The 27,388-nt window shown below is 43.2% G+C and overlaps 1 protein-coding gene across 2 annotated transcripts in view; it reads left to right on the forward strand.

Moving 5' to 3' along the window:
* Positions 1–27,388, forward strand: part of CNKSR3 (CNKSR family member 3) — an 88,816-nt gene that overhangs the window by 58,300 nt on the left and 3,128 nt on the right. For both annotated transcript variants that reach the window (XM_004778190.3, XM_045080157.1), the window contains 10 exons: positions 3,492–3,694; positions 4,133–4,220; positions 8,964–9,005; positions 11,927–12,046; positions 14,233–14,292; positions 18,584–18,652; positions 18,902–19,048; positions 23,448–23,572; positions 26,137–26,345; positions 26,844–26,933. In XM_004778190.3, coding sequence (XP_004778247.3) covers positions 3,492–3,694; positions 4,133–4,220; positions 8,964–9,005; positions 11,927–12,046; positions 14,233–14,292; positions 18,584–18,652; positions 18,902–19,048; positions 23,448–23,572; positions 26,137–26,345; positions 26,844–26,933 — 1,153 coding nt within the window. The remainder of the gene's footprint in view (positions 1–3,491; positions 3,695–4,132; positions 4,221–8,963; positions 9,006–11,926; positions 12,047–14,232; positions 14,293–18,583; positions 18,653–18,901; positions 19,049–23,447; positions 23,573–26,136; positions 26,346–26,843; positions 26,934–27,388) is intronic.

Here is a 27,388-nt window from a genome sequence, read left to right on the forward strand (position 1 = left end):
CTTCCTTTGCTCCTCTTTTCTATCTTGTTAAACCTGAACTCCATTAAAGCTGCATCTATCCCTCCTTCCAGTCCTGTGGTTTGTTTTGGGTGGGAAACCAGAAACAGAGCACATTGAGTGGAAATGAAAAGAACCGGTTAACGAGAAGCTATGCTCCCCCTTTATTTTATATTAAAAGTGGCAGGTTTGTAGGAGATGGAGGTTTAACACTTCTTGCTGTACTAAAATGCATTTAAACCTCTTTGAGTTCAAGAAGTAAATGTTTGTGTGTAGTCATAAGAGTTCCAAGTCATTTCTGGTGACATTTAGTCTAGAAAGCTGACTTTTCTGCTTTTAGTTCAGAACTCTTGGTAGAAGTTGGCAGGCTGAGTAATTGACTGAATGAGGGGACAGTTCCTTTAATCAGTCACAAGTCCTTCAAAACAAGCTTGTCATGTGGCTCTTTATCCATTCACTTGTGAGTCTTTGATTCTCTGGATTTAAAAAGCACACTGAAACTCCATCTTCATATTTTTGTCTTCTTTGTTGAAGGACAAAGTCATATTTTTGTCTGCAGAAAATGACAGGAAAAAATGAAGGAATATAAGATTTGGATAGAACATTACTGTCAATACAAAACACTCCTATGTATTATGAAATTTTACTTTGTAAAATTATGAAATGATGAATCTTTGTGAAAATTTTAAAGCTTGCAAAAGACAGCTTATGGTTAATGGTTCTGAGGAGTTATTTTTCTTTCTTTTTTTTTTTTTTTTTTTTTAGTTGTACTCTATTCTTTTCAAAATGTCTACCTAAATTTTTTTTTAATTTTTTAAATTTATTTTCGGCGTAACAGTATTCATAGTTTTTGCACCACACCCAGTGCTCCATGCAATCCGTGCCCTCTCTAATACCCACCACCTGGTTCCCCCAACCCCACACCCCCCACCCCTTCACACCCCTCAGATTGTTTTTCAGAGTCCACAGTCTCTCATGGTTCACCTCCCCTTCCAATTTCCCTCAACTCCCTTCTCCTCTCCATCTCCCCTTGTCCTCCATGCTATTTGTTATGCTCCACAAATAAGTGAAACCATATGATAATTGACTCTCTCTGCTTGACTTATTTCACTCAGCATAATCTCTTCCAGTCCCGTCCATGTTGCTACAAAAGTTGGGTATTCATCCTTTCTGACAGAGGCATAATACTCCATAGTGTATATGGACCACATCTTCCTTATCCATTCATCCGTTGAAGGGCATCTTGGTTCTTTCTACAGTTTGGCGACCGTGGCCATTGCTGCTATAAACATTGGGGTAGAGATGGCCCTTCTTTTCACTCCATCTGTTTTTTGGGGGTAAATACCCAGTAGTGCAATTGCAGGGTCATAGGGAAGCTCTATTTTTAATTTCTTAAGGAATCTCCACACTGTTCTCCAAAGTGGTTGCACCAACTTGCATTCCCACCAACAGTGGAAGAGGGTTCCCCTTTCTCCACATCCCCTCCAACACGTGTTGTTTCCTGTCTTGCTAATTTTGGCCATTCTAAATGGTGTATCTCAATGTGGTTTTAATTTGAATCTCCCTGATGGCTAGTGATGATGAACATTTTTTCATGTGTCTGATAGCCATTTGTATGTCTTCATTGGAGAAGTATCTGTTCATATCTTCTGCACATTTTTTTATATGATTGTCTGTTTTGTGTGTGTACCTAAAATTTTTAAAAAGCACTTTTTAGGGGTGCCTAGGTGGCTCAGTGGATTAAAGCCTCTGCCTTCCACTCAGGTCATGATCTCAGGGTCCTGGGATTGAGCCCCCTGTCCGGCTCTCTGCTCGGCAGGGAGCCTGCTTCCCCCCGTCTCTCTGTCTGCCTCTCTGCCTACTTGTGATCTCTGTCTATCAAATAAATAAATAAAATCTTTTTAAAAAAAGCACTTTTAATTTTATTATAGGCAGCAACATACATTTAAGCTTCACGAACATTTCACTGCAGTGAAAACCCAGCTATAGTGTCTGTAGCCAATGTCCCCAGAAATTACTTGGAATTTTATTACTATGCAAACATTGACTTCTTGAATGTCAGGGCATGGAGCAGGTCAAGACAGAACTTGGGGGGGAGGTAAGCAGCTTGTTAGTTTGTGTAGATCCAAGGCCACTGGCCACTCTTCTTTTCCTCATTTACTATCTGTCCTGTTTTCTGTCTTCTTCTGTCCTCTCTTGGGCAGGGAGCACGGATGGGGGTTGTGCAGCATGGCGATCGAAGCGTTGTGCCCTTGGTGCCGATGGCCTTCCTCTCCACAGATGAGCTGTGTGACTTTGGAGAATTTATTTAATGGCTCTGTGCTTTAGTTTCCTTACCTAGAAAATAGATATCCTATCATTCCCAATTTCATGTGCTCTTTCCCTGAGATAATACTTGTTGAGGACTTAGCCCAGCCTCGAGATGGCAGAGAGTAAATGTTCCATTTTATTGGTCATTCTGTTATCCCAGAATTTAAATGGCACCGCATTCTGACTTTGGGATGCTGTTTCAACAGTATAATAGAATCCAGAAATATCTTCATTTTTTGGTTAAAACAAAGAAACACCAACTTGGGATATGTACATGCGGTTGAACACAGAAATCATCCCACCTCCCACCAAAGTTATCTGAGATGTAGGTGTTGTCCTCTGGGATTTGTTCTCTATCTATCACACAAAACTAATTTTTTCAAAGCACCTGAGTCAGTTGAACGTTATCCAGAAAGAACACAGGTGAGAAACTCAAGAGGTGGAAATTGTATTTCAGGGGAGTTGACATTTGGTCAGTGATGCTGTTTCTTGGCAGGTGAGTCTCACCTGGTGGAAATGCATCCACTCAGGGGCTACTCTGTTATCTTCTGTGTGCCAGTATGGTCGTTTGCTGGACACGGAACTTGGCTCTCTCTGACTTTGCATCTCTGTGAAGAAAGATGGTGCCAAACAGGACAGTTCAGAGAGGTGACAGTTGGTGATGAGCTAAAGAGTTACCTGAAGGGGAATTTGGCAATATCTGGAGACATCTTTGGTTGTCACAACTAGGGAGAGGGTACAATTGGCCGGGGGTGCTGCTAAACGTCTTGCGGTGTACAGGAATCCTCCCTTTCCTCCTCACCCAACCAAAATACAGACAGTAGGCTTTCAATGTCAGTAAGCCTCAGGTGAAGAAACTGTTCTAGATAGTCAAGGAACCCTCAAAGAGGAGGGAACCTTTGGGCTACTAGGTAAGTATAAAAAAGAGCTGTTCATGCAAATATTCGTGGCAGGAGCATTTGAAAAGAGGAACTAGCAAGAACAAAGTCACTGGGACCAGAGTACACTGGAGGAAGGACAGAAAAGGCTGGAGTGGGAAAGATCAGCCCTGTGGGTAAATCGTGTAGGGTTTTGTGGCTGTCGTAGGAGTTATTCAAGTTGCTCAGCGGGCTTTTGAGGTAATTATGAGAGTTTGGATGTTGTTGATTGTTTTGAATTTTTCTCTTTGATTTTCTTTTCTACAGAATTATGGCCTAGAAACTGACAATATGAAGAACTTAGTTCTGAAACTGCGAGCCTCTTCTCACAACTTACAAAATTACATAAGTAGCCGGCGGAAAAGTCCAGCTTACGATGGAAACACTTCCCACAAACCCCCCAATGAGTTCCTGACTTCTGTGGTGGAGCTAATAGGTGCTGCTAAGGCCTTGTTGGCTTGGCTGGACCGGTAAGTGATGCATGACCTCGACCATCCAGTCAGAAGGGCCCGAGCTGCACAGAGGCCTGTCCATTGTCTGGGAAGTGAGCTGGGGTCCCTTGCCTGTCCCTTTCACTGTACCAGTGCAGGAGATCTGGCTCAGTGGGGGGGTTTTTAGGTCCCTGTGGAAGCTCCTGAAAGGGTGAATAGTAGGAACAAATTAAGCTCCCCTTGGGGAAGGCCTGGAACCATATGAAGCTGTGTTTGACCTCTGAAGGCTCATTTCTGATGTGTTTTTATCTAGCACTTCTCTGCCTTTATTCTGTTTGGATTCCTGTTTTTGAGAGGAAGCAGTTGCATGACCCGTCTTTGAAGCCAGCCTGTGCTGTGGCCGTGCTTCTCCGTGTACGGTGCAGGATCCTGGTGCTGCTCGCCCCCCTTTATAAAAGAACATTTGTTGCTTTCTAGGGCTCCGTTTACAGGGATCACGGATTTCTCAGTAACCAAGAACAAAATCATTCAGCTTTGCCTGGACCTGACCACTACCGTGCAGAAGGTCAGTACATCATCACTGTTGCTTTCTGACATTGTTTCCTCCCTCTGCCCTGTCCTCTTCCTCACAGGGACCACGTGCTTTTTGCTTTTCTGTCCCTTGCCATTTTTTTCCCCATTTCTCGCAACTGGGGAGAGATGAAAGGCTTTTAATGAGATGCATTGTACAGATGGTTTCTGGAAAATAACCAGTGGACTTTACATCAAAGATTGCCTTCTTTTGTTTTTTTTTTTAAAATAATGGAGCTAATAGGCCTGTACTTTCTCTAAACTGTATGAGCACTTAATTTTTTTAATAGAAGCTCTGGAGGAACTGCATGGCCTGAAGTTAAGGAATGCTAAGGAAGGAAGGAGCACGGGAAAGATTGAGGAGGAATTCAGGTTTAGGTATGGGGCGGGGTGACCTTCTTTGAGAAGGTGACGCTTGAGTAAATGGACTGGTGTGACTCTGTGCCTGTCTGGAGGAAAAGGGCTTCCTGTGTCGTCTTCGGGTGCTTTCCTGATGGTCACGGAAGTATTGATTGTTAAGAACTGATGGTAGAAAAGAAATGTCACCGTGAGAACTACAGATCCTGAGCTGTTCACCTCAGGAGAAGGCTCCCTGCCGACTCGTCACGTTTGCCCCTTCTGCAGGCCTCACACTGCCTGGCACATGAGAAGTAGTGATTTTTAAATGTGTGTTTAAACAAATGAGATATAATACTTTTGATAAATCAGCTGATGAGACTTTGTCACTTATCGGAAGAAATTCAGCCCAACTTAGGGGACACAAGAGGTATGGTTTTTGTTTTCCCCTTGGTGCTCATTGAGCGGGTGCTTCAGAGATAACCATGGGTTCAAATCCTACCTCTACACTAATTAACCCTGAGACCTTGGATGGGTCACTTAAAACTTAGGAACCTCAGTTTTTTTGTCTGTAAAATGGGAATACTAATATTTACCTTACCAGATGATTTGGCAGGATTTCTAGCAGTTATTGTTCAATAAGAAAAAAAAGGAAAAAAAAGTGTAATATAATGGCAAATCCAGAAACCTGCATACAAAGGAATAAGTGCAGTAGGCAATTTGGAAGAAAAGAAAAGTTGGGTTTTCTTTGGCAGGGAGAGAATTGGGGATGGAGCAAAAGAGCCAAACCCCCTCTACCCTGGGATGGAAAAGAAGCACTTCTTTCATTTACAAAGAATATTACTTAACCACATGTATGTATTTGTGTAAAATTAGATATAGAGATATAATGTAAAATGTTTTATTTTAAAATAGTAATATCTACCTCAAAAGATTGGTAGAAAGATAAAATGAGATAATATATGTAAAGTACAGTATCCATAAGAAATAATAGCATAGAGTAGGAAATATAAAAAAATCATGCCTTATACTGGTTTTCTGGAAACAAAGTTGATGATTTAAGGAGAGAAAGTCAACAAGTATATTGCTCTTTTTTTTTCTGTTTTTGGTTTTTTTTTTTTGGTTGTTTTTAAAATTTGAACAATTTTTAAGGATGGTCTGAAACTGGCAAAATATGAATATACATGGGAGTATCATTTTATGAACTTAGATTGGAAAGATGTTTAGCTCTTGTGAACATATGTTTTCTTTAGCAATTAGAGAACACAGGTGCCTTGGCAAGTGGAATGTTTGTGTGCACACAAATTAGAAATAACAAACTTGATGAATGAGCTGAATGCCTTTTTCTATATGCCGTGTGACAGCAGCAACAAGACTGAATGAGCCAGAAGACTTCACACTGTCTTCCAATGAGGAGAAGAATAGTTTTCTCCAGAACTTCTTGGCAGAAGGTCTCTTGACTTTTCCGGAAGAAACCTGTCTTTTCCATTTATTCCTTTTCTCTGGGAAATTTAAGGAATGAAAGTTGTGTCCTTCATCCAGTGACAAGGAACATGTTCTCTTTGGGTCTTACTCCTTTTGTCTCCATCTGTGAGGAGAGCGGTTTGCTTATGCTTCTGCTCCTTTTCTTCCCTGTGTTGTCATCCGCCCTTCTCTTTCTTGTCACGTTGTCTGCATCTTTCCGTTTAAGGATAATGTGTCCGTCTTCTGATCTGAAGGGTAAAGAGCTGCTGCTTTTTCCCCTGTGAGGAGACTGCACCCTTCTTGTAAGTGTGCCTCAGCTGCCATCCCACACCAAGTCCTCAGATAGAGTCCCTGTCCAGTTTTCAGGCTCTACCGTCCTACGAGGGAAACTCGGATGGGAAGGGCTGTATCTTCCGTCTGTCCCCGTGAAGTGGCAATGACATGAAAACTGCAGTCACAGGGGTGAGAGATGAAATGACAATGGCAGGCACCAGAGTTCCACTGTGGAAAAAAATTGGGGGGAATGAGCATTAGAAAGCCCAGAAGGACTGAACAGGAAGTGATATGGCCATGGAAGCAGAGGAAAAAGAAGCCATGAGAGCATTTATTGGGTGCTGGTTGTGTCTCAGGTGCATGTGACATCTTTGACATCTGTTACCACATTTACTTCTCAGCAGATCTCTGAGTTAGGGTTTATCATGCCTGCTTTACAGGAAGAGACAGCACAGAGAGGGTGACAGGTTGCTGAAGTCTCCTCCATTGGTAAGAAGGTAGAATGAGGAAGAGCCATGAAGGAAGGGGCACCCGATGGTGGCCCTGGCGGGGGGTCTGCCCAGTAGGCTGGCCTAAGTCTGCTGATCTGGGTGACCCAAGGGATATGACAGAGATCAGCTCCACTGCCTGGCTCCCGAGGGGTGACTTGGTTCCAGAGCTTCTTTTTCCCATTCCATTGCCTTTATGCCAAACAACATGAAGTCATGCCTGCAGCTGCTTCCTCCCAGTAGAAACGGGTGTGGGAACCTATGTTCATGGTGGCGGAAGGTAAAAAGGGGGCTCTTTTGCATGCTGACTGGAATAGTTTTGGGAGGCAGGAGAGTCCCTCTCACACCTTGGTTCCAATGCTGCATGGAGCCCATTTTCTTGGTGGCTTCTTGGATCTGTCAGGGAATTAAGTGTCAGGAACCACGAGAGCCCATAGCTGCCTTGAGTTGTGGGCTTTGGTATATCGAGAGGAGCCCTTTGCCTGTGGGTGATTATCTCAGGAGGGTGGCAGGGCCCATGTCATTTTGGGATTTATAGTAAAAAAAAATCATAAACACGTATGATTAGTTTTATTTCTAGCACAAGACAACATAAGTATTGTTTGCTAAAATTGGTATTTATTTAATAATTCTTTCTTTCCAATGGTTTTAATAGGGGTTGAACCGTGGTGGTAGTTGATGGCTTAGTTCTGTGCACAAGAGGGAGGAGGAACAGCACATTTTTGAGCTATGATTATTCTGTCTTACAGAAATTGCTTCTGTAGTTTGAGTTTATATCAGATTTACACATGTAAAAATACATTTCTAAACTTCTTTTTTAAAGTGTGTCCTTACTTGGCTGCTCTTTTCCTGAGAATCTGTAAATTTTGGGAGAAATGGAGTAGTATTGTTTCCCACATTTTTTAATCTAATAGAGAATTTTTTTTTTTTTAGGATTTTGTTTATTTGACAGAGAGAGATCACAAGTAGGCAGAGAGGCAGGCAGAGAGAGAGGGGGAAGCAGGCTCCCTGCTGAGCAGAGAGTACAATGTGGGACTCGATCCCAGGACCCTGAGATCATGACCTGAGCCGAAGACAGAGGCCCAACCCACTGAGCCACCCAGGCGCCCTAGTAGAGAATTTTTTTAGGAAGACCCCAAAAATCTGATTACAGAATTGTGTAGGGTAGAGTATCATACATTTCTAACCCAGCCCCCCCCCACCCCATGATAGTAGAGAAATGACCTCAAATGACTTTCGATTGAAGTAAAAATCTTTGACAATTTCAACAGAGTTGATTTATATCTTTCATGTCCATGAAAGAATTAGAATGTCCTAGTTTGGGATTAGACTAGACTTAATGGTGCAAAAGAACTATAAAGAATCTAGTCCCCTTTTTTCCTGTGTACTGTGCCCCGTGGGTGGGAAACCTCTGCTGTAGACCAGTTCTAGAAGGTTAACTGTGAGAGTTTGACGTCAGCGGCTTCACTCTGACCACTTTTAGACAGGACAATGGTGACTCCTATCATCAGCCAACCAGGTTCGTACAGTTCTGAGTCTTTTGTTCTCAAGCTGAGTAAATAATGCTTTGCATTCCAGCCCTTTATTTAATGTCATCAATAGCATACCTCAAGACCACTTTTTTGGCAGTGTGTTAATGAATGTTTTGTTGAACCTTTTTCATTTATTAAGGACTGAGATATCTGATTTAATCTCGGTGGTGCTTAAAATAAACTTCTGTGGCTACGTTTACTCAAGCCCTTATTTGAAAGCTATTCTTATAGGCAGGCCCAGAGCTAAAAGATTCCTGGCTTGTTGGCCAGGGGCTGGCTGAGTGTGGGGTCACGTTCAGGAGCCATTGTTCAGGTTTCTTGGACTTGACTTCTGGCTTACTGCTCTCTGCCCCGTCTAGATGGTCGGTGGGTTTCAGTTCAGTTATTTTTCGTAGGTTTTCTGATTAAATAATTGGCCAAACGCATTCCTTGGATGATAAGCTCCTTTGGTCAGGAGAGGGCAGAGCCTTGGGAGGGGTTGGATGCCCCGCTCTGTGCCCTCTGAATTCAGTGCAGGACTCCTTGGGTTGCAGGGTCAGGGGCGTGCCAGCCACATCTTGGGCTCCAGGAAGTACCTATAGAGCTAAGCCAACAGTTTTTGGAAGTTTCTAGCTCTTACAGTTTTATTCTTCTTTCCTTCATTAGGATTGCCTTGTTGCAGAAATGGAGGATAAAGTTTTAACTGTAGTAAGTATACCTTTTAAAAATTACTGTAAAATTCCTTTCCCCAAACCAGTGGAACTCACATCAATTCAAGCAAGAATTCTGTGGCTAATTCCTTCAGGATATACTTTGAAATACTGGGTTTTGGGGACTTAAGGTCAAAAGGGAAGAATGAAAGTTATTTAATAACAAGAAGAAAATGACTACTGTGAAAATTCCTGTGCTTGGGTAGATGGAGGTCTCTTGTCTTCTAACATTTCAGTAGGTACAGTTATACTTAAATTACTAGCTAGGCTGATAATCAAGGTACACTGATCCACAGATTTCACTTTAGGAACATTTTGATTAAAAAAAAAATCCTTGGCAAAAACCTTATGATGGAGGTGGGGGATGTGCTGTGATTGTTTAAAGAAATTTTGTGACTTAGTCATCATTGCTTCCTCCCTTTGACATAAGCTGGCCTGTGCTCTTTTGATAAGGCCTTCCTCCCACTGATGTTGAGGAATTTAGCAATGAAACAGCTATAAATATATTTTCCATAAATAGGGAAGCTAAACAAATTGGGGGAATGTAAGAAGTGTCACTTCTTGGATTCTCCCCCTTGGAAAAAAAAAATCCTCTTTGAAATTTCCTGATTTCTTTGGTGGCTTAATTTTGAAAGGTTAGATGAATCTGACTGGAGGAAACCACCACATGTAGCCATGGTTATTTTTACCTGGAGACCACTTACCAAGGATCTTCATGGCTCAAAAATTTTACCTTGTCAACGTTTGGGGTCGGAGAATGTGAGCCATCACTAAAAAGATCATACATCCTAAATATAAAACACAAATCTATTTTTTTTTTTAGATTTTTAAAAATTTATTTATTTGACAGACAGAGATCATAAGTAGGCAGAGAGGCAAACAGAGAGGGGGAAGCAGGCTCCCTGCTGAGCAGAGAGCCCGATTCGGGGCTTGATCCTAGGACCTGGGATCATGACCTGAGCCGAAGGCAGAGGCTTTAACCTACTGAGCAGGTGCCCCAAGCACGAATCTATTTATTGCCTAAATTATAACAGGAGAAAATCTAGGTTAACCTTATGTTTGCTGATGAATGTTTAGATAAAACACCAAAGATAGGGGGCGCCTGGGTGGCTCAGTGGGTTAAGCCGCTGCCTTCGGCTCAGGTCATGATCTCAGAGTCCTGGGATCGAGTCCCTCATCAGGCTCTCTGCTCCGCAGAGAGCCTGCTTCCCTCTCTCTCTCTGCCTGCCTCTCCATCTACTTGTGATTTCTCTCTGTCAAATAAATAAATAAAATCTTTAAAAAAAAAAAAAAAACACCAAAGATAGAATCCATGAAAGAAAAACTGGCAAGGTAGATCTCCTTGAGATGGAACGCTTTGCTCCATGAAATGCAGTGTTAAGAGGATCCAAAGACAAGCCAAAGACAGGGAGCAAGTATTCTTAAAACACATACCAGATAAAGAACTTGTATCCAAAATATACAAAGAACTGTTGAAATGCAATAATAAGAAAATAAACCCAGTTAAAAAGTGGGCAAAGGATCTGAACAGACACCTCCAAAGAAGATAGGCATTTGACAAATGAATATAGGGAACAGTGTTCAGCATCCAGTTTCATTAGGGAATTGCAAATTAAAACAGTAGTGAGACACCACTACACACCTGTTAGAATGACTAAAACCCAAAACATGACAACAACAAATGTTGGCAAGGATTAGAGAAGTAGTTGATTGCTGGTGGGAATGCAGAATGGTACAGCCCCTTTGGAAGATACTGCAGGAGTTTCTTGGAAAACCAAGCCTACTCTTACCCCCTTATCTAGCAGTTAGACCCCTGGGTATTTACCTAATTACAGAAAACCTACACAGAATGTTATAGCAGGTTTATTCACAATTGTCAAAACTTGGAAGCAGCCAAGATGTCCTCCAGTAGGTGACTGTATAAACTGGCACATGTAGACAGTAGAATGTCATTTAGAATACTCAGGATATTCCAGTCACTCATAAAAATAAATGATCTATAAAGCCATGAAGAGATATGGCAGAACCTTAAATGCACATCACCAAGGGAAAGCAGCCAAGCTGAAAAGGCTACATATCGTAGGATTCTTATTATTTGACATTCTGGAAGAGGCCAAACCCCAGAGACAGTAAGCCGGTCAGTGATTGCCAAGGGTTCATTGTCAGGAGGGTGACGGAGGTGGAGCAGGGGGGTTTTAAGTAGTGAAATTAGTCTGTATGGTATATAGTGGTAGATACATAGCATTATGCGTTTGTTAAAACCCGTGGAACTATACACCCCAAAGAGTGCACCCTAATGGAAACTGGACTCTCTTTTGATAAAAAGCTACCAGTTTTGGGTCATTGGTTGTAACAGATGTACCATACTAATGCAGAATGTTTTGATATCTTGTTCTTATTAGCCATGTTATAGCTATTACTGGAAATTGTGTTGGGGTGGGGAAGGCAGTATAGGGAAATGCTGTACTTTGTGCTCAGTTTTTCTGTAAACCTAATAAAATTGCTTTAAAAAGAAAATCTATTAAAAAAAAAAGCAGCTGCAGACAAAAAAAAAAAAAAATTCTTCTCGCCTTGTGAGTATTTGATAGGCACAGAATGTGAGTGATCACTAAGACATCATGCAGATGGCTGGGAAGAGGCGATTCTCCTCCACCGCCAAATGGGGGTTTCTGTGCAGTCTCTGCTTTTTAGTGGCCATAATTCTTGGAAGGGCTGTACGCTTTAAACACCCAAGTAGTGGCCCCATTTCTACAGATTGCAAATGCAAAGTTCACATGCCTTGGCTTCATGGAGTAGCATTATTAAAATAATTGCTGATGGGAGCTCAGGATTGTAGGGGAAGTGCATTTCTTTAAAATTCAGATTGAGATAAACTTGGTTAATGATTGAACCTTTCCTATTTGCCTCTCCCAACTTGAGGTCAAGGTTTTAAATGGCATCTGTGACAAAACAATACGATCTACTACGGATCCGGTTATGAGCCAGTGTGCATGTCTGGAGGAGGTTCACTTGCCCAACGTTAAACCTGGGGAAGGCCTGGTAAGAATTCTAGCAATACTTGCTTTCTTTTTCCTTTCTTCTTGTCTCTTCTCTTCTCTTTCCTCTTTTTCTTTTCTTTTCTTCTTTTAATTATTTTGAAGATTGATTTATTTGGGAGAGAGATTGAGAGCTTGAGAAAACGAGTGAGGGGAGGGGCAGAGGGAGAAGCGGACCCCCTGCAGAGCAGGAGCCTGACTGGGGACTCGATCCCAAGACCCCAGAATCATGACGTGAACTGAAGGCAGGGGCTTAACCCACTAAGCCTCCCAGGTGCCGGAAATACTTGCTTCCTTTTCACATAATAACATACTATCATTTATTAAAGTTTTTTTTTTTTTTTTCCCCAACTCCTTACTGCTTTTACTATGATTCTGAATAGAATTAAATTCGATTGTCTTCCATTATGCAGTTAGGAATTTGCCACCTTGAACTGTTGGTATGTTTTATGTCTTCGGTGTATAAAAATAAATACCGTTTTTAAACTATATTCTCATATCTTGAAGGAATTGTCTTAACAATTTTATTTTTAGGACTTGGCCATGCAGGGAGATATAAAACATTTACACAAAGGAAAGATGGTTTCTGGGTACAAAACAACATCTGCTCTGAAAGTCTGTATTAGCACTTAGGATGAATGTGAGAAGAGCCGGTGGAACAAAATGATTTCTTAAAAACAAGTTCAGAAATGTTTCATGAGCACTGTAGGAGCCCTATACGAACAGGCCCTGAGCGTACACACGGGCAGATTCCTTCCCTGGATCTGTGCCTCGGTACCTACATCTTCCAGTGGGGAGGCTACAGGGCTCCCTGATAAGCTTTTCAGGGCTGTAAGTTTGAGAGAGCTTGGTTTCCTCATCTGACAGAAGTGAACACTAATAATTACTGCCTCACAGAGTTGTTGAAAGTATTAAATTAGATGAGGAGTGCTGGGTACCAGCTGCTGGACACATGGTTCCCGTGTAGTCATTGTTGGCTGTGCAGGTTCTGATGCTGGCACTGATGAGGAGGAAGGCGGCGAGGAGGAAGGCCTAGTGTGTAGCTAGCTGTGGGGAGATGCCAAGGCAGACTCCGCTCTCAGGAAAACAAAAATCAACTGAGTATCGACAAGTTCAGTCTTAGTACATAGCAATATGCATGTTGAGACTTCTTGGGTTCACCTGATGGATGATAGTAGATTAATCAGGGAAGACTTCCTGGAGGTGAGTTTATAGTTCTGGCTTGAAGCAGAGAAATACCCCAGACGGGCAGAAGTAGACTTGTTGTTTTCAGATGGAAAGTTCTATAAGCAAATGCTTTGGAAGGAGGAGTTGCATAGGTCAGGAGAAAGGGATTCCTCTGTGAGAGAAAGAAACAGGAAAGGAGAGGAATGGGGAGACCCTTGAAGGTGTTAGCGTTTGATGAGATTCTTACTACAGGGTGGTGTAGGTTGCTGAGCAGGACACGTTCAGGGTCCAAATGATATCTGAGGAAGATCTACGTTATTGCAGCTTTGATATGTTATTGCAAATTCGATACTGCTCTTTGCCCGGTCGACTTTTTTGTTCTTTCCCCCAATCTTATGAACATTTAATAAAATTTTTTTATGTCTGGTACATCAAACAGTGGAAATGTTTCCTCCATGGTATGGCATTTGCCTGTGAGTTTGCTCACCAGACCCGTCAGCAGGAGTGCATTTGGCTTTACCCTTCCCTTAAAACGGAGCGGTGCCTGTTTCTGATTTACTCCCTGTGTCGTGTTGGTTAATAATCTTGGCTCATGTATCCTAGTCTGGGTTGCTGGTGGCTTAAGCAAGTCACCCATGATGACTGCTGATCCCCCATTTATCTGAATATATCGTGTAACCCAAGAGAAGGTCAGGAGAGAACAGTCCGTGTTTGAAATGCCTCATTCATTCCGCGGGTCTGAGAAGGTGCCTTCCGAGTCCCCAGAGTTATGGGAAAATTCTCCGTGCCCAGTACACAAATTATAATACCAGAGAGATCCGGCTGCTGATTTCTTTCATGAGTGTTCCCTTTCTGAGCTCCCTTCACTGCTCCTTGGCTCTGGTTTCCCAGAGTTTCAGGCGGCTTAGAAATGCGTGTTGTCCCGAAGCGATTGTCTTTAATGTTTTATAAGATGAAGTCTCCCTGGCGGCTGTGTTTCTGAATGTTGGAGTAATGAGTTAATATGTTTGTGACTCCCTCTAGGGCATGTACATCAAATCAACCTATGATGGATTGCACGTGATTACTGGAACCACCGAGAACGTAAGTGCGCACATCCGTTAAATGTAAAAGCTGTCGTGTGTTTAAACAAATGTGACGCGTGGTCCCTATACTTTTCGTTCCAACGTGTTCATCCTATTTTATTATCTGCGGTGAGAGCGTGGGTGCTGTTTTGTTTATTTCTGTTGCTAGCATACTGCTTATCCCCAGCTGTTGGGAATTTATTATTTAAATTGTCTTTTATTGCTCTTGTTCCCATACCTTGCCCAGTTTTTACCCCCCACCCTTGCTAATTATTCCTTTGCACCCTGGAAGTGTTAACCCGTAAGTCTAAAAACAATGATCTCTTTGTGGTTGAAAACCACTCTTATAAGAACTGAAATTAGTAGCCGTATGTGTAAAATACAGTTTTTTGTTGTTGTTTAATGGAATTTAGATGGATCACCAGAGAAGCTATTTTGGGACTTTTACACAGTGTAGATACTTTTTACAGAGTTGTGTTTTGTAATATTTGGCATGATACTGAAATTTAGTACCCCCCCCCGCCCCCCCCACCCCCAATCTTTTGAATAGAAAAAGCAGGGCTGCTTTTCCTGTGAGAGTCTTTGTACACTGTTCACTTCCTTTTGGAAATGCTGCTCCATGAAAGGTTTTCTTGAGCCCCTCTAACATTTTGAATTTGTGAAAAGTAGAGCTAATTGAATGCTTTCTTTTTGTAACCTACAATATGGCTAGTTTTTGATGACATTGATATGGGGGTAGAAATGTTAGAATAGCTTCCTGGATCTGTATGAAAGAAGCATGTGTCTGTGGAACTAATCTGCTATTTAATCAACTAAGACAAGAGGAAATAATTTCTAAAAATAGAAGAAATTTGGTAACTCCTCTGATCTGTTGGAAATAATGTGTTGAATTTTGAACTCGAGCTGCAGCGTCTTTTGATAAAATAAAACGGCATGATCTTTGATGCGGGTTTGTGACACAAGCTTGATATTCGTAGCAAGAAAGAAGTGACATTGCTGAAGGCAGTCAGTGAATTTTAAATATGGTGTGTGGTTCTGGCAGAGGAATGAGTGGAAGATGGTGGTGTCTAAGCCTTCTTTGTCGAGCTGCTGTGAGAACACACTGAGAAGCGATAGGGATTTTTTTTGGCATATCACCTGATAGGCAGTAACAGCACGGGAAGTTCTGCTTTTAGGTCAGGGATGGTGCAGAAGATGAAATGCGTAATTCATTACTTGGTTCATCCCTCATTCTTGTCAGAGACTTGGTATATTTCAGGTCAACCAAAATGAGAACATACTTGTGTGCCACTCGGTACATTGTTTGGGAGTTGGAAGGATTCAGGGGGACGGTGAAGGTCATTTCAGTTTTTAAAGAGTGGAAGTTTGCATTCAGCGATTTAGTGATTGCCTTGTTTAATTAACCTCCAGACCTGTGTGGTTGCAGACTCTCCCTGGTCTCCTTAAAGCAGTTTTCATCTTGGGTAGATGTGTAGTTCGCTATCCTGTTACTGCCAGAAGGCACACAGATTTCTCCTCTTCAAACCAGCCCCCCATCCTTCGGCTTTAAGGATGAGAGTTGAATGAGAGACGAAACAAGCTGCTTTTGAATGCAGTGAAATGTCAAATGCAAGGGTGCGTCTCCTGGAGTTCCTACAAGACTCAGTAAGACTGGATGAGAGGTTCAGGGTTGACGTGGATGTAGTTGATCCCATGCAGGATTATACAGAAGTCATCCTAGAGACACAGGTGGTTTCCATCTTGTGAAAGATCAAAAAAGGGAAAACTTGTCTTATTCCTTCTGGCAATCCATTTGAGAATGTCACTCATTCTTTTCAGTCATTGAGCTTGTGTTCACGGAGTACCTGGAATGTGTGAGACACTTGCTAAATCTTACAGATGGGGGTGGGGACCGTAGGTAAGAGCCTACTTCTCCAGGGCTTAATCTAGGTATTTGACCCTAAATGCTGCATGTTTTACACTTAAATGGCAGTAGAAAATGCCAGCTGCCAGCTCTGGGACAGCCTTCCAGCTAGCACTTAACGGTTGTTGTGACTTTCAAATCAGAATGCTGGTTAAGTTTTGTATGTATGTATATATGTGTGTATGAATGAGAGAGTGCAAGCAGGGGGAGGGGCAGAGGGAGAGGGAAAGAGAGACATCGCATCTCAAGCAGACTCCCCACTGAGCTCGGAAGCGCATGCAGGGCCCCAGATCATGACCTAAGCCCAAATCAAGAGTCCGATGCTCAACCTACCAAGCCACCCAGGCGCTCCCGGTATTAGAATGTGTTAAAGGAAGCCTAGTGTTGTGGTTGGTAGTGGATGGAAATCACCCATTGCATTTGCCGTGTTTATCTTGGCCTCCAGGCTGCAGCAACGCCAGTAGGTTATCTTAGGCCTCCAGTCCATTTTGGGGGGAGGTTATCCGAGAAGTCAGGATCACTCCAAGGTCAGCCTAACAGTATCTAGTGATTCTCAATGACTTCTTTTTTGAAGTTGTCCAACACCTTGACAGGATCTCATCCATACTTCTGTTCCCTACCTCTGAGATGATGTGGGAATTCGATTAGCCTCTGAAGAATGGATGCATTCTTCTCCGGGTCATTGCCCTTTTGCAGAAAACCAGAACAAGCATCATTTTTCAGTAGTCTGGCTCGTGGTGAGAATAGGCAAGAGTCACTGCCCCAGGGAGAATTTTGGTATCAAGCTCTCTCTTTACCAGTGTTCTGCCAAACACCTCTCTTCATCACCTGGTAGGATATTTGAGAAATGAATGCATGAGGATCACTAGGAAGGAAAGTCAATTCAGGACATTTAGGATTGGTTTTTAAGATTGCACATCCATAAACAAGAACATCCTAGCCTCAGAACCATCTTTTAAAGTGAAGCTTTACCTTAAGTGAACCCCAAGCCGAGAAGATTATCTAGGCTGGACTGATTCTGAATGGACTTATGGAAATTGGTCTCTAACTATGGGTTAAGCATCTGCCATGGAGGGGCAAAAGGGAGCCTAGACACATTCTGTTTTTTTCTTTCAGTGCCTCAAGAGAAAGAGATTGAGGTAGACTATCTCCCTGAGGTACCCACGGTGCAGGTCTCTCAGGGAAGACACTGCTGGTCGTTATGGTGGCAGGAAAAATAACTCTCAGTTCCCTGTGCCTTGCGTTGGCCCTAGTACATTGAAGGGATAGTTTGTACAGTTTAATGCTATTTGCTCATTTCTCGTTGAGCCTGTCCCAACAGTTGAGCAAGAAGATTCAGCCAAGGATGTCTTGTGTTTGGTTCCCATCCTCTTGACTGTGTTCAGAGGTGCTGCTTTTTTTTAAAGAAAAATAATTATAAATATGTCAGAAGATTCAGTTGGTTACATAAGTTACCAAATAAAATACTCCGGCCTCGAGAACATTAGATTGTAATTTGAAATCAAGGTTTTATCCTTTTCTTTGCTTTTGCTCATAGGAGACACCTTAAACACAGAGAGTGCTAGTTTCATTAATTGAACAGAATATTGTGGACAAATATTTGAGAAATAGATTATATGTAGATATTTATATGTACACATAAGTGGAGAGAAAGCTATATATATATTATATATTATTATATATATATGTGCAGATTTGTAGCAAAGTATTATTGGGCAGAATCAAAATCTGGACTTCTGATACTAAAAACACATTCATTTTTGGATTCAACCAGAAAATGACAAAAATTTAAGTTTGTTTTCTCTAAAGAAGTACATTAAATTAAATTCATTTTCTTTAAAGAAGTACATTTTCCAATGTCACCATCTTTCTGTGCTATAATAGCATTGTGATGATGCGTAAAACAAGGTTGAGTAGACAAGAGTTCGTTTTGATAATTGCTTAAAAGGAGATGTGAACATCACCATAACAATGGTTTTTACGTGTTAAGCAGTTGGTCAGCTTTTACAGGACTAATTTTGATAGGGATATACGTTAGATGAACCAAAGAAAGCCTTTTTTATTAGTTCACTGTGTCGCAGGATGTCCCACTCTTCCTGATGGGTTAGGTGGACCTGGCAGCATGTCCCACTCTTCCTGGTGGGTGGACCAGGCTGTTGGAATGGACAGATGGTCTGGACCAGCCAGCCATTCATCAGGTGGGGAACATGAGTGCCCACCCCCATGGCAGGCTTGACAGACCATATTGTCTTGGGATTGTCTCATAAGTGCTTCATGTCATAGTTCTGGAGAAAATTGTATTTCCACTCCTCATTGTCTGCAGAAGAAAGGAGGAGGAAGAAATAGAAGCAGAAACAAATAGAAGATTTAAAAAAATAAGACAGATCTCTGTGTTTGTTCCTAATAGTCTCCTGCAGACAGATCTCAGAAGATTCACGCTGGTGATGAAGTCATTCAGGTTAATCAGCAGACCGTGGTGAGTTGGTTCATTGAGACTTAAGACTTATATTCCCCTCTAGCGCTTTTAACTAAATCCAAAACCATTTTGCTTGAACTTTTGAAATGTGTGACTTTCATCCAATTTTCCATAGTTCTAAGTAGTGCTCAGATGGACACACTAGTGTCTGCTTACTTGCTCACAACTGATTTCCTTGGAATAAATTCATAGATTTGACTTTTCATAACTCACAAGGGAGTCCCTTCTCCTCATTTTCTTTCTTTGAAGGTGGGATGGCAGCTAAAAAATCTGGTGAGAAAACTGAGAGAGAATCCTACAGGAGTCGTATTACTGCTTAAGAAGCGCCCCACGGGTTCTTTCAACTTTACCCCCGCTCCCCTGAAAAACCTCCGGTGGAGACCGCCCCTCGTGCAGGTATCCGTTATTGGTTGTAAACCTTTTTCTTTCTTTTCTTTTTTTTTTTAAAGATTTTATTTATTTATTTGACAGACAGAGATCACAAGTAGGCAGAGAGGCAGGCAGAGAGAGAGGGGGAAGCAGGCTTACCGCTGAGCAGAGAGCCCAATGTGGGGCTCGATCCCAGGATCCTGGGATCATGACCTGAGCCAAAGACAGAGACTTAACCCACTGAGCCACCCAGGCGCCCCTGTAAACCTTTTTCTGCTCTCTGCGCATGAACCGTGTTGAGGATCAGATTTGTCTCCAGAAAGAACAGTTACCATTTGATGGTGATCGGCTTCAGGAGTTTGTGTATGCGGAATCATTCTCTAGTCCTACTTCAGTGAGAACACAGGTTCTAGATTTTGCACTCGCCACATGTGACTGTTTAAATGATTAAATAAAATGAAAAGTCCATTTCCTTGGCCTCATTAGCCACACTTCAGAGGTCTGGTAGCCTCGTGTGGCTAGTGGCTGTCATCATCACTGCAGAAGTTCGTTCTGGTCCTTTTCCCCTCTCCTTTCAAACATATTTAAAAAAAAAAACATTTTTTTTCTTAAGATTTTATTTATTTACTTGAGAGAGAGACAGTGAGAGAGAGCACATGAGCGAGGAGAAGGTCAGAGAGAGAAGCAGACTCCCCATGGAGCTGGGAGCCTGATGTGGGACTCGATCCTGGGACTCCAGGATCATGACCTGAGCTGAAGGCAGTCGTCCAACCAACTGAGCCACCCAGGCGCCCTCCTTTCAAACATATTTGACGGTACACGCTTTGAGCACGAACCCTGGAGAGACCACCTCGGGTGGAGTCCTGCCAAGGCAGGGCTAGGGATGGTGGGACTCGGCCATCCAGCGGGGAGTGGAACCACTGCATTGTTTAGTTCAGAGCTGGCAGACTCGAGTGATCAGCAGCAGCAGACTGACTTACAGCCTCGTGTTGGAGACTGTTGTGTAATTCCGTACGAACAGTGCACTCCCTTTTCCCCACAGCTGGGTGGAGTGTGCTCAAGGGCCAGACCCCCTTCGGATATCATTGGTCCTTAGTGTTTATTTCTTAAATCATAAATATAAAAGCAATGACATCTTAATGCCCTTTTTATTTTATTTTATTTTTTTAAAAGATTTTATTTATTTACTTGACAGAGAGAGATCACAAGTAGACAGAGAGGCAGGCACAGAGAGAGAGGGAAGCAGGCTCCCCACTGAGCAGAGAGCCCGATGTGGGACTTGATCCCAGAACCCTGAGATCATGACCCGAGCCAAAGGCAGCGGCTTAGCCCACTGAGCCACCCAGGCGCCCTTAATGCCCTTTTTAAAGACTGAGATTGTAATTTATGTGGAACCGTCTGCCATTTTACGGTTCATCTTCAATGGGAGGAATGGTAGTTGTCTCAGGCTCTCAGTTTGAACCCTCTGTGATACATACAGCATTGGAAATACACCTACATGTGTACCTCGATGCAGGGTTTAGAATAAATAACAGGGGCACCTGAGTGGCTCAGTGGGTTGGGCCTCTGCCTTTGGCTCAGGTCATGGTGTCAGGGTCCTGGGATTGAGTCCCGCATTGGGCTCTCTGCTCGGTGGGGAGCCTGCTTCCTCCTCTCTCTTTCTCTCTCTATGCCTGCCTCTCTGCCTACTTGTGATCTCTCTCTGTCAAATAAATAAATAAATCTTTAAAAAAATAAATAAATCTTTAAAAAAATAATAAGTCGGATATGGAGTAAGGAGGGACACATAATTAAAATCACTTCTTAAATAATAACTGATAAATAAATGATTTATAAGTCAATTCTTATAAGTAATCATCTCTTAAATAATAACAATATCAATCACACCCCAACTGTGATGGGGCAATGCCAGTGAAAGACTCATGCCAAGAGGTCATTTGGAAGAAGCATGGAAAAGACTCACAAAGCAGCACAGCCTAGTGGTTAGACAGGGGGCTTAGAGTTCAACTTCTCCAGTTCGAATCTCAGCTCTGCCACTTCTAACTATGGGATCTCTGATAAGGTATTTAATCTTTCTAAACCTTACCCCTAATTATTGGTATTTACTGTGAGAGAAAGCTGGGGCAACTGAGTGGCTCAGTTGGTTAAGCATCTGCCTTCGGCTCAGGTCATGATCCCGGGGTCTCGGGATCGAGCCCCCACATTGGGCTCCCTGCTCAGTTGGGAACTGGCGTCTCTCTCTCTCCTTCTGCTTCTCCCCCTGCTTGTGTTCTCTCTCTCACATGTCTGTGCATTCTCTTTCTCTCCCTCTCTCTCAAAAAATAAATAAATAAAAATCTTAAAAGGCTTTGGACTAAGGGATGAGGAAGGCAAGCAAAGCAGGTGTGCAGTGTGACATTGCACCTGGCTGGTGATACTAGTGACAGAAATTAGAGTCGGGAAGGCAGAGATGGTGGGTCTTCTGAGAATCACTGAGTCGGAAGTGGGGGGGGACAGTTCAAGTGCCTGTGTTCAAGTGTAAGTGGAAGCTGTTTTTAGGTACAGGCTAGAATTAGTCCCTTGATGTCTGGAAATTCACTTCAGAAGGGCATGCTTCCCTCCTCTCTGGCTCTGTCCACCTTCCTGCCAAGTCCCACTGACTGTGCAGTTTGGGGACCAGTTGATGGTGAGGGAAGAGATACCTCGTTTTGCTTCTGACCCAGGGGTAGAACCAGCATCACAACTGAGAGGCCGTTTTCATAGCTTAGCTACAAGTGTATGACGGGTCGAGGATAGTTGCAGAATATAAATTCTGGAACACTGACACTCCCTGACATTGCTGTGTGTCATTCTCCAGGCTTCACGCCTGGGCACCCACCTCTTGTGGGAGTGCGTTTCTTTCATTCTTGTCACCATCATTAATGTTGCCTGTCCCTGAGAAGGTATCCTCGTTGGTTTTAGGCCATCATCCTGGTAAATGAGAGTTCTTCTTATAGTCGGCATCATCAATGCTGGAGCCCTTGGAGAGCGCCCACTCTGTGCCAGTGCTGTACTGTACTGCTGACACTTGTGGGGGCCCTTGAGGCTGTTTTCAGCACTTTTTTCAGACACTGTTAATCAGTTCTATATTAAGTAGAGTTGACTGTGTTGGTGGCCACCATCCAGATTGTAGGGATCGTGTCACAGGAGACTAAAGACTAAGCCCCCATTTCTCTTGAGTCTGGGGGTCTCCCCCTAAAACAGGCCTGTCACTGTGAGTACATTCCAGTCCTTTCAGTCCTTAAATATAGCTCGTGGTCTCACTTGGGGGGGTACTGTGGGGTCTTGGGTCACCATCCTGGCTGGATAGGGTTTGAGGTACCAGGGGCCAGGCACAGTTCTCGTGTGGCCGTCACCACCCACTGGCCGTCACCAGAGGTCTTTATGCCTCGACTCTGGGATTTTGGAAGCCTTTCTTTACCCGCCAGAAAGTGGGTCATCATTGTTAGTCTATAGAAGAAATAAGACTTGAAGGTCTCACATAAGATTTTAAAAAATAGGTCCTTTTGAGCCTAATAACATAATTAAAATTAAGCTGTAAGGATTTTAAAGTTCTAAAATTAACTTGTATGGATGTGTGACAAAAAGCGCATAAGGTTGTGCACTTACCGTGTGACATGCAGTGTGCTAAGCCTATGACGTGTATCGTGTCACTTAATTCGCCTTCTGTGGGTGCTATTCTTGTCTCGTTTATTCCCGTCTTATAGATGAGGCACAGAGAAGGTGAGCGGTTTGCCCAGAGATACACAGCTAGTGAGAGCTGTAGCCAGGATAGCCCCTGGACGGAGGCTCCTATGCATGGTAGCATCGCTCCTAATTTGTATGAACTCACGTGACCAGGGTGGGCCACAGCCCAGTGCAGGAGCTGCTGTCAGGATGGCTGTTTTTTGAGGAGGAAACAGACAAGGGTATTTAAGCGATTTGCTCAGAGATAGAATCCTAACCTGGCTTCCAAGCCTCTACTTTTTTTTTTAAAGATTTATTTACTTATTTGCGAGAGAGAGAGAGAGAGAGAGAGCGAGCGCGCAGGCATGCAGATGGGTGAGTGGGGAGGAGGGGCAGAGGGAGAGAATCTTTCAAGCAGACTCCATGCTGAGCACAGAGCCCCATGAGGGGCTCGATCCCACGACCGGTGCCTTTGTGACCTGAGCCAAAACCAAGAGTCAGTTGCCCAACTAACTGAGCCACCCAGGCACCCTCTTCCCTCTACCCCCAAGCCTCTACTTCTTCCTACACATCTAGTCTTTCAAAATGCCCAGTTGATTCTGAGTGTCTCAAAGACTACGCATTGAGTGTTGCTAATAGTTGTAAACACACGAATGACGCTGGCCCTCGGTGTTGGCTTTGGGGAAGGAGAGTTACCCAAGAATAATCTCACCTCTGCCCTGTGCACTGGCCTCTATTTCAGGCCTCTCCTCCACCCACGACAACCCAGTCCCCTGAAAGCACTATGGATACCTCGCTGAAGAAGGAGAAGCCAGCCATCCTGGATCTTTATATCCCTCCTCCGCCGGCCGTGCCCTACTCTCCCCGGTATGTCAGCGTCCGTTGGCGGTGTGCATGCCCGTCTCCTGTGTGTGGAGATTTGAGTGGCGGTATGAAGGCCATGAGGATTTCAAGGGCAGAAGCTGATGCACTCCAGGGTGACAAGGCTAAGTCTTGAAATGGCAGTTGTTCTATAGAGTGTGGTCCTGGGAGTAGGGCTGGGAGGAATGGGTGAAGGGGGCGGGTCACAAGGTCCAGACTTCCAGTTACAAGATAAGGAAGTTGTGGGACATCACGAACAGCACGGCGATTATAGTTAACAGTATTGTACTTTATACCTCCAAGTTGCTGAGAGAGATTTTAAAAGTTCGCATCACAAGAATCGAAGCATTTGTGACTGTGTGAGGTGATGGGTGTTAACTTTTTGTAGTGATCATTTCACAATAGGTACATGAATCAAGTCATTATGTCATACACCGAACATGAGCCCAACATTCTATGCTAGTTATTTCTCAATAAAACAGGGAGGGGGATGTGTGATCATTTAGGGAGAAATATAGGGATGGATCCAGGTTTCATGGGTCTTGAAACTATATAGTTTGATGGAGAGGAGACTCTCTAGGTAGAGAAAGCAGCCTTCTTGGGAATGCATTGTTTTAGCTCCTTCTGGAACACCAGAAAGGGCTGTTGGGGGGTCCCTGAAGCTGAAGTTTCATTATGTATAAGGTCAGATCATCTCTGGGGAGGAAGATAATACATGTTTTTGTGCGGCAAGTTAAAGGTAAGCTGTAGTTGGGGGTGAATTTGTGTTCTTCTTAGGACTTAAGAAATGTGGATGGAGATGTGGTACTTGTGGTTGCGTGTGTTTGTGTGTCTCTTCGAAGTTCTCCTAGAAGACATTCTTAATTGGCACATGGAATAATGAGGCTAGCCATATTAGCTGTTCCTTGGGGGATTATTTAGGTGTGAAATGCAGGTTTATTTGTATCAGTTTACCTATTTACGGAGAATTTAACTCATTTATTCAACAGAAGTGTAGTGAGTGGGAGGCCTGCATCAGCATCTTACACAAAACAGATGCGGTTCTTACCCCCGGAGAACTGCCAATGTCTTAGTCAGCTGTTCAAGAATAAATGGAGAAATACATAATTATGGTATCATATTTCATAAGAAAAAGTTCAGGCTGAATCTTACAGTGATATGTTACTTGATATTGGAAGTGTTTTGTTGTTTTGTTTTTGTTTTAAGCTGAGTGTTTGAATCTGTCCTGTTTCCTCCCTGGGCACAAGGAAAAATGAACATCGTTTTCCTCTCCCTGGCTTTGGGCCACCTAGAACTTAGTACAGCGCATAGAGAACCTTAGCTGATCATAGGCATCCTAGTTGGTAGATGGGACCGTTCCCTGTCTTCACAGACCAGAGTCCTGTGGTCATAGGATCTTCAATGCGTTTCAAGTGACAGGTAGTTGCCTTTGCACATGGAGGGCACAGTTTCACTGATGACCTGTGTGTGGGTGGTTTTATAAGAAACCAGGAGGCCACTCCCTAACCCTGAACTCTGAATGTCCTTGTCTGGGTGTCCGTGAAGGGTCACAGAGCAGTGGCAGGGAAAAGGGTACTTGCATAGTAAAGGGGAAAGCGAACTGGAGCTTTTAAGCCCAGGGGAGACACACATGCACACATGATACATAGGTACACGTGCATACACACATATACTTACACACCGTTAATGAAGGATACCTTCAGAGGAATGAAACATGCACATGGCTATGGAGAACGAGAGGTGAGTCTTGAGAGCTTTGTGACTGGGGCAGTTATAGGCCAGGGTTAAAAGTATAGAAGGAGATGGATTTGTAGAAGGGAAAGGGGGGTGCACAGGCAGGAGGTTCACTGGGAATACCAAGCAGGCAAAGCTGATCTTTAGATTATTTTTGGACTCAGTTGATGTTGTAATTTGTCTTGTAGTTTTTGCAATGATCACCTAAGAGAATTTTCTAGGTTCAAAAAAATGTAACTAGCTGGTAACTTGGATTCAACTAGAATTAAGTTTTAGGAAAGCTGACATGTACAAAGAATTAAGTTGGAGTCCTTAAGCCACACTTTCCAGTTTCTGTAGGGAGTTCAGAAAACAGACACTCTCCACTGGGTATGATAAAGGCGCCTTTGTATTTTTTGACATAATTTTCAAACCTAACAACTCCATTATACATCCAGTGTCTTCTCTGCTAGATCTTGGCAAAGATACTACTTTGGGCATCAGAAAAATGGCTCAATCATACCTTCACTTGTGATTTCTATAATAAATAGGAGATTCAGATAAGAAGTACAGGAAACCAGAGCTGTCTTTTCAAAGCTGTATTTATACTCTTTACACATATCTGGGGAAAAAAAAAAGTGATTTTCCTTTATTTAGTAGGATCATGCTATTTACTCTTACGTAATAGGATTTCTGTGTATTGGAGGGTAACAGAACGAAAAAGGAATGCTGCTTCCTGTAGTGGAAAGGAAGATTAAAATTTTCTTACGTGTGTGTGCTGGAGGAAGTATGTCCTGTAATTCTTCTGTAGGGGAGGATCTTTGTAAGCGACTTAATTATTGCCCACTGTCTTCCAGGGATGAAAACGGGAGTTTTCTTTATGGAGGCTTCAGTAAGTGTAAACAGCCATTGCCTGGTCCTAAGGGTTCCGAGTCGCCAAATTCCTTCCTGGACCAGGAGAGCCGAAGACGGAGATTTACCATTGCTGATTCTGATCAGTTGCCTGGGTATTCGGTGGAAACCAATATTCTGCCCACAAAAATGAGAGAGAAAACTCCATCTCATGGTACATTTCTGCCTGTTTGTTTTGTTCTGCTGTTTGTTTTTCCTCCCTCCCCTACCCCCCTTCCTTATTTGGAACTGTTGGATGGATTTGGCAGACTTGCAGGGTAATCTGAGGAAAACATAAACCTCAATGAAATTCTAAGTATGAGACCTTTATTCATCTCTCCAAAGCGAAGTCTTGTTGAATCATTACTCGCTGCCTGGCATCAAAGCCCAGTGGAGTGAGATCATGTTACGGTTTTAACTTGCAGGGCCTGGTTTTTAGCGTGGAACGGCTTTGCTCGGTAGACAACACAGGCTTGAGTTCAGCCGGCCTGTGTTCTCACTGCTTGCCACGGAAATGGGAGGCCTTGCGGTACTTTTCTTAGTTTACAATAATGTTATCACTTAGGTTTAAGTGAGTGTGATATGGGGGAGTCTTAAGTTATAAATAAAAGGAAAGATGCTTTAAGGTCCACAGACTCTGTCAACTTGTCGTGTCCTTCCCTTCCCTTTGAAGGCAAGCCCCGACCTTTGTCCATGCCCGCGGATGGGAGCTGGATGGGGATCGTGGACCCTTTTGCCAGACCTCGAGGTCATGGGAGGAAGGGTAAGTTGAAACAAACCCAAAATACACCAAACCGGAATCAAAAGGGCCATGGCCCTCACTTCAGCCCTGTTCCTAGTTGTGCTATAATAACCAGATAGAGGATCCCAGCCTGAGTCCTGTCCCTTCATATAAAACGTCTCTGAGGCCCTACCTGTTCCTGGAATGGCAGAATTATATTACCCTAGTTAGTGACTGTGAATCTTCTCATTAGCATCGTGTGCTCTAAAAAGGTTGTGGGGGCGCCTGGGTGGCTCAGTTGGTTAAGCCTCTGACTCCTGAGTTCAGCTCAGGCCATGATTTCAGGGTTCTGGGATCGAGCCCCACCTCAGGCTTTCTGCTCAGTGGGGAGTCTGCTTCTCTCTGACTCTCCTTCTGTGCTCTTTCTCCCTCCAACAAATAAATAAAATCTTAGAAAAATAAATACATAAAAGGAAGAAGAAAAAAGTTCTGGAGGC

Source organism: Mustela putorius, unplaced genomic scaffold (assembly GCF_011764305.1).
Source record: "Mustela putorius furo isolate JIRA1106 unplaced genomic scaffold, ASM1176430v1.1 tig00000450_pilon_pilon_pilon, whole genome shotgun sequence".
Taxonomy (NCBI): Eukaryota; Metazoa; Chordata; class Mammalia; order Carnivora; family Mustelidae; genus Mustela; species Mustela putorius.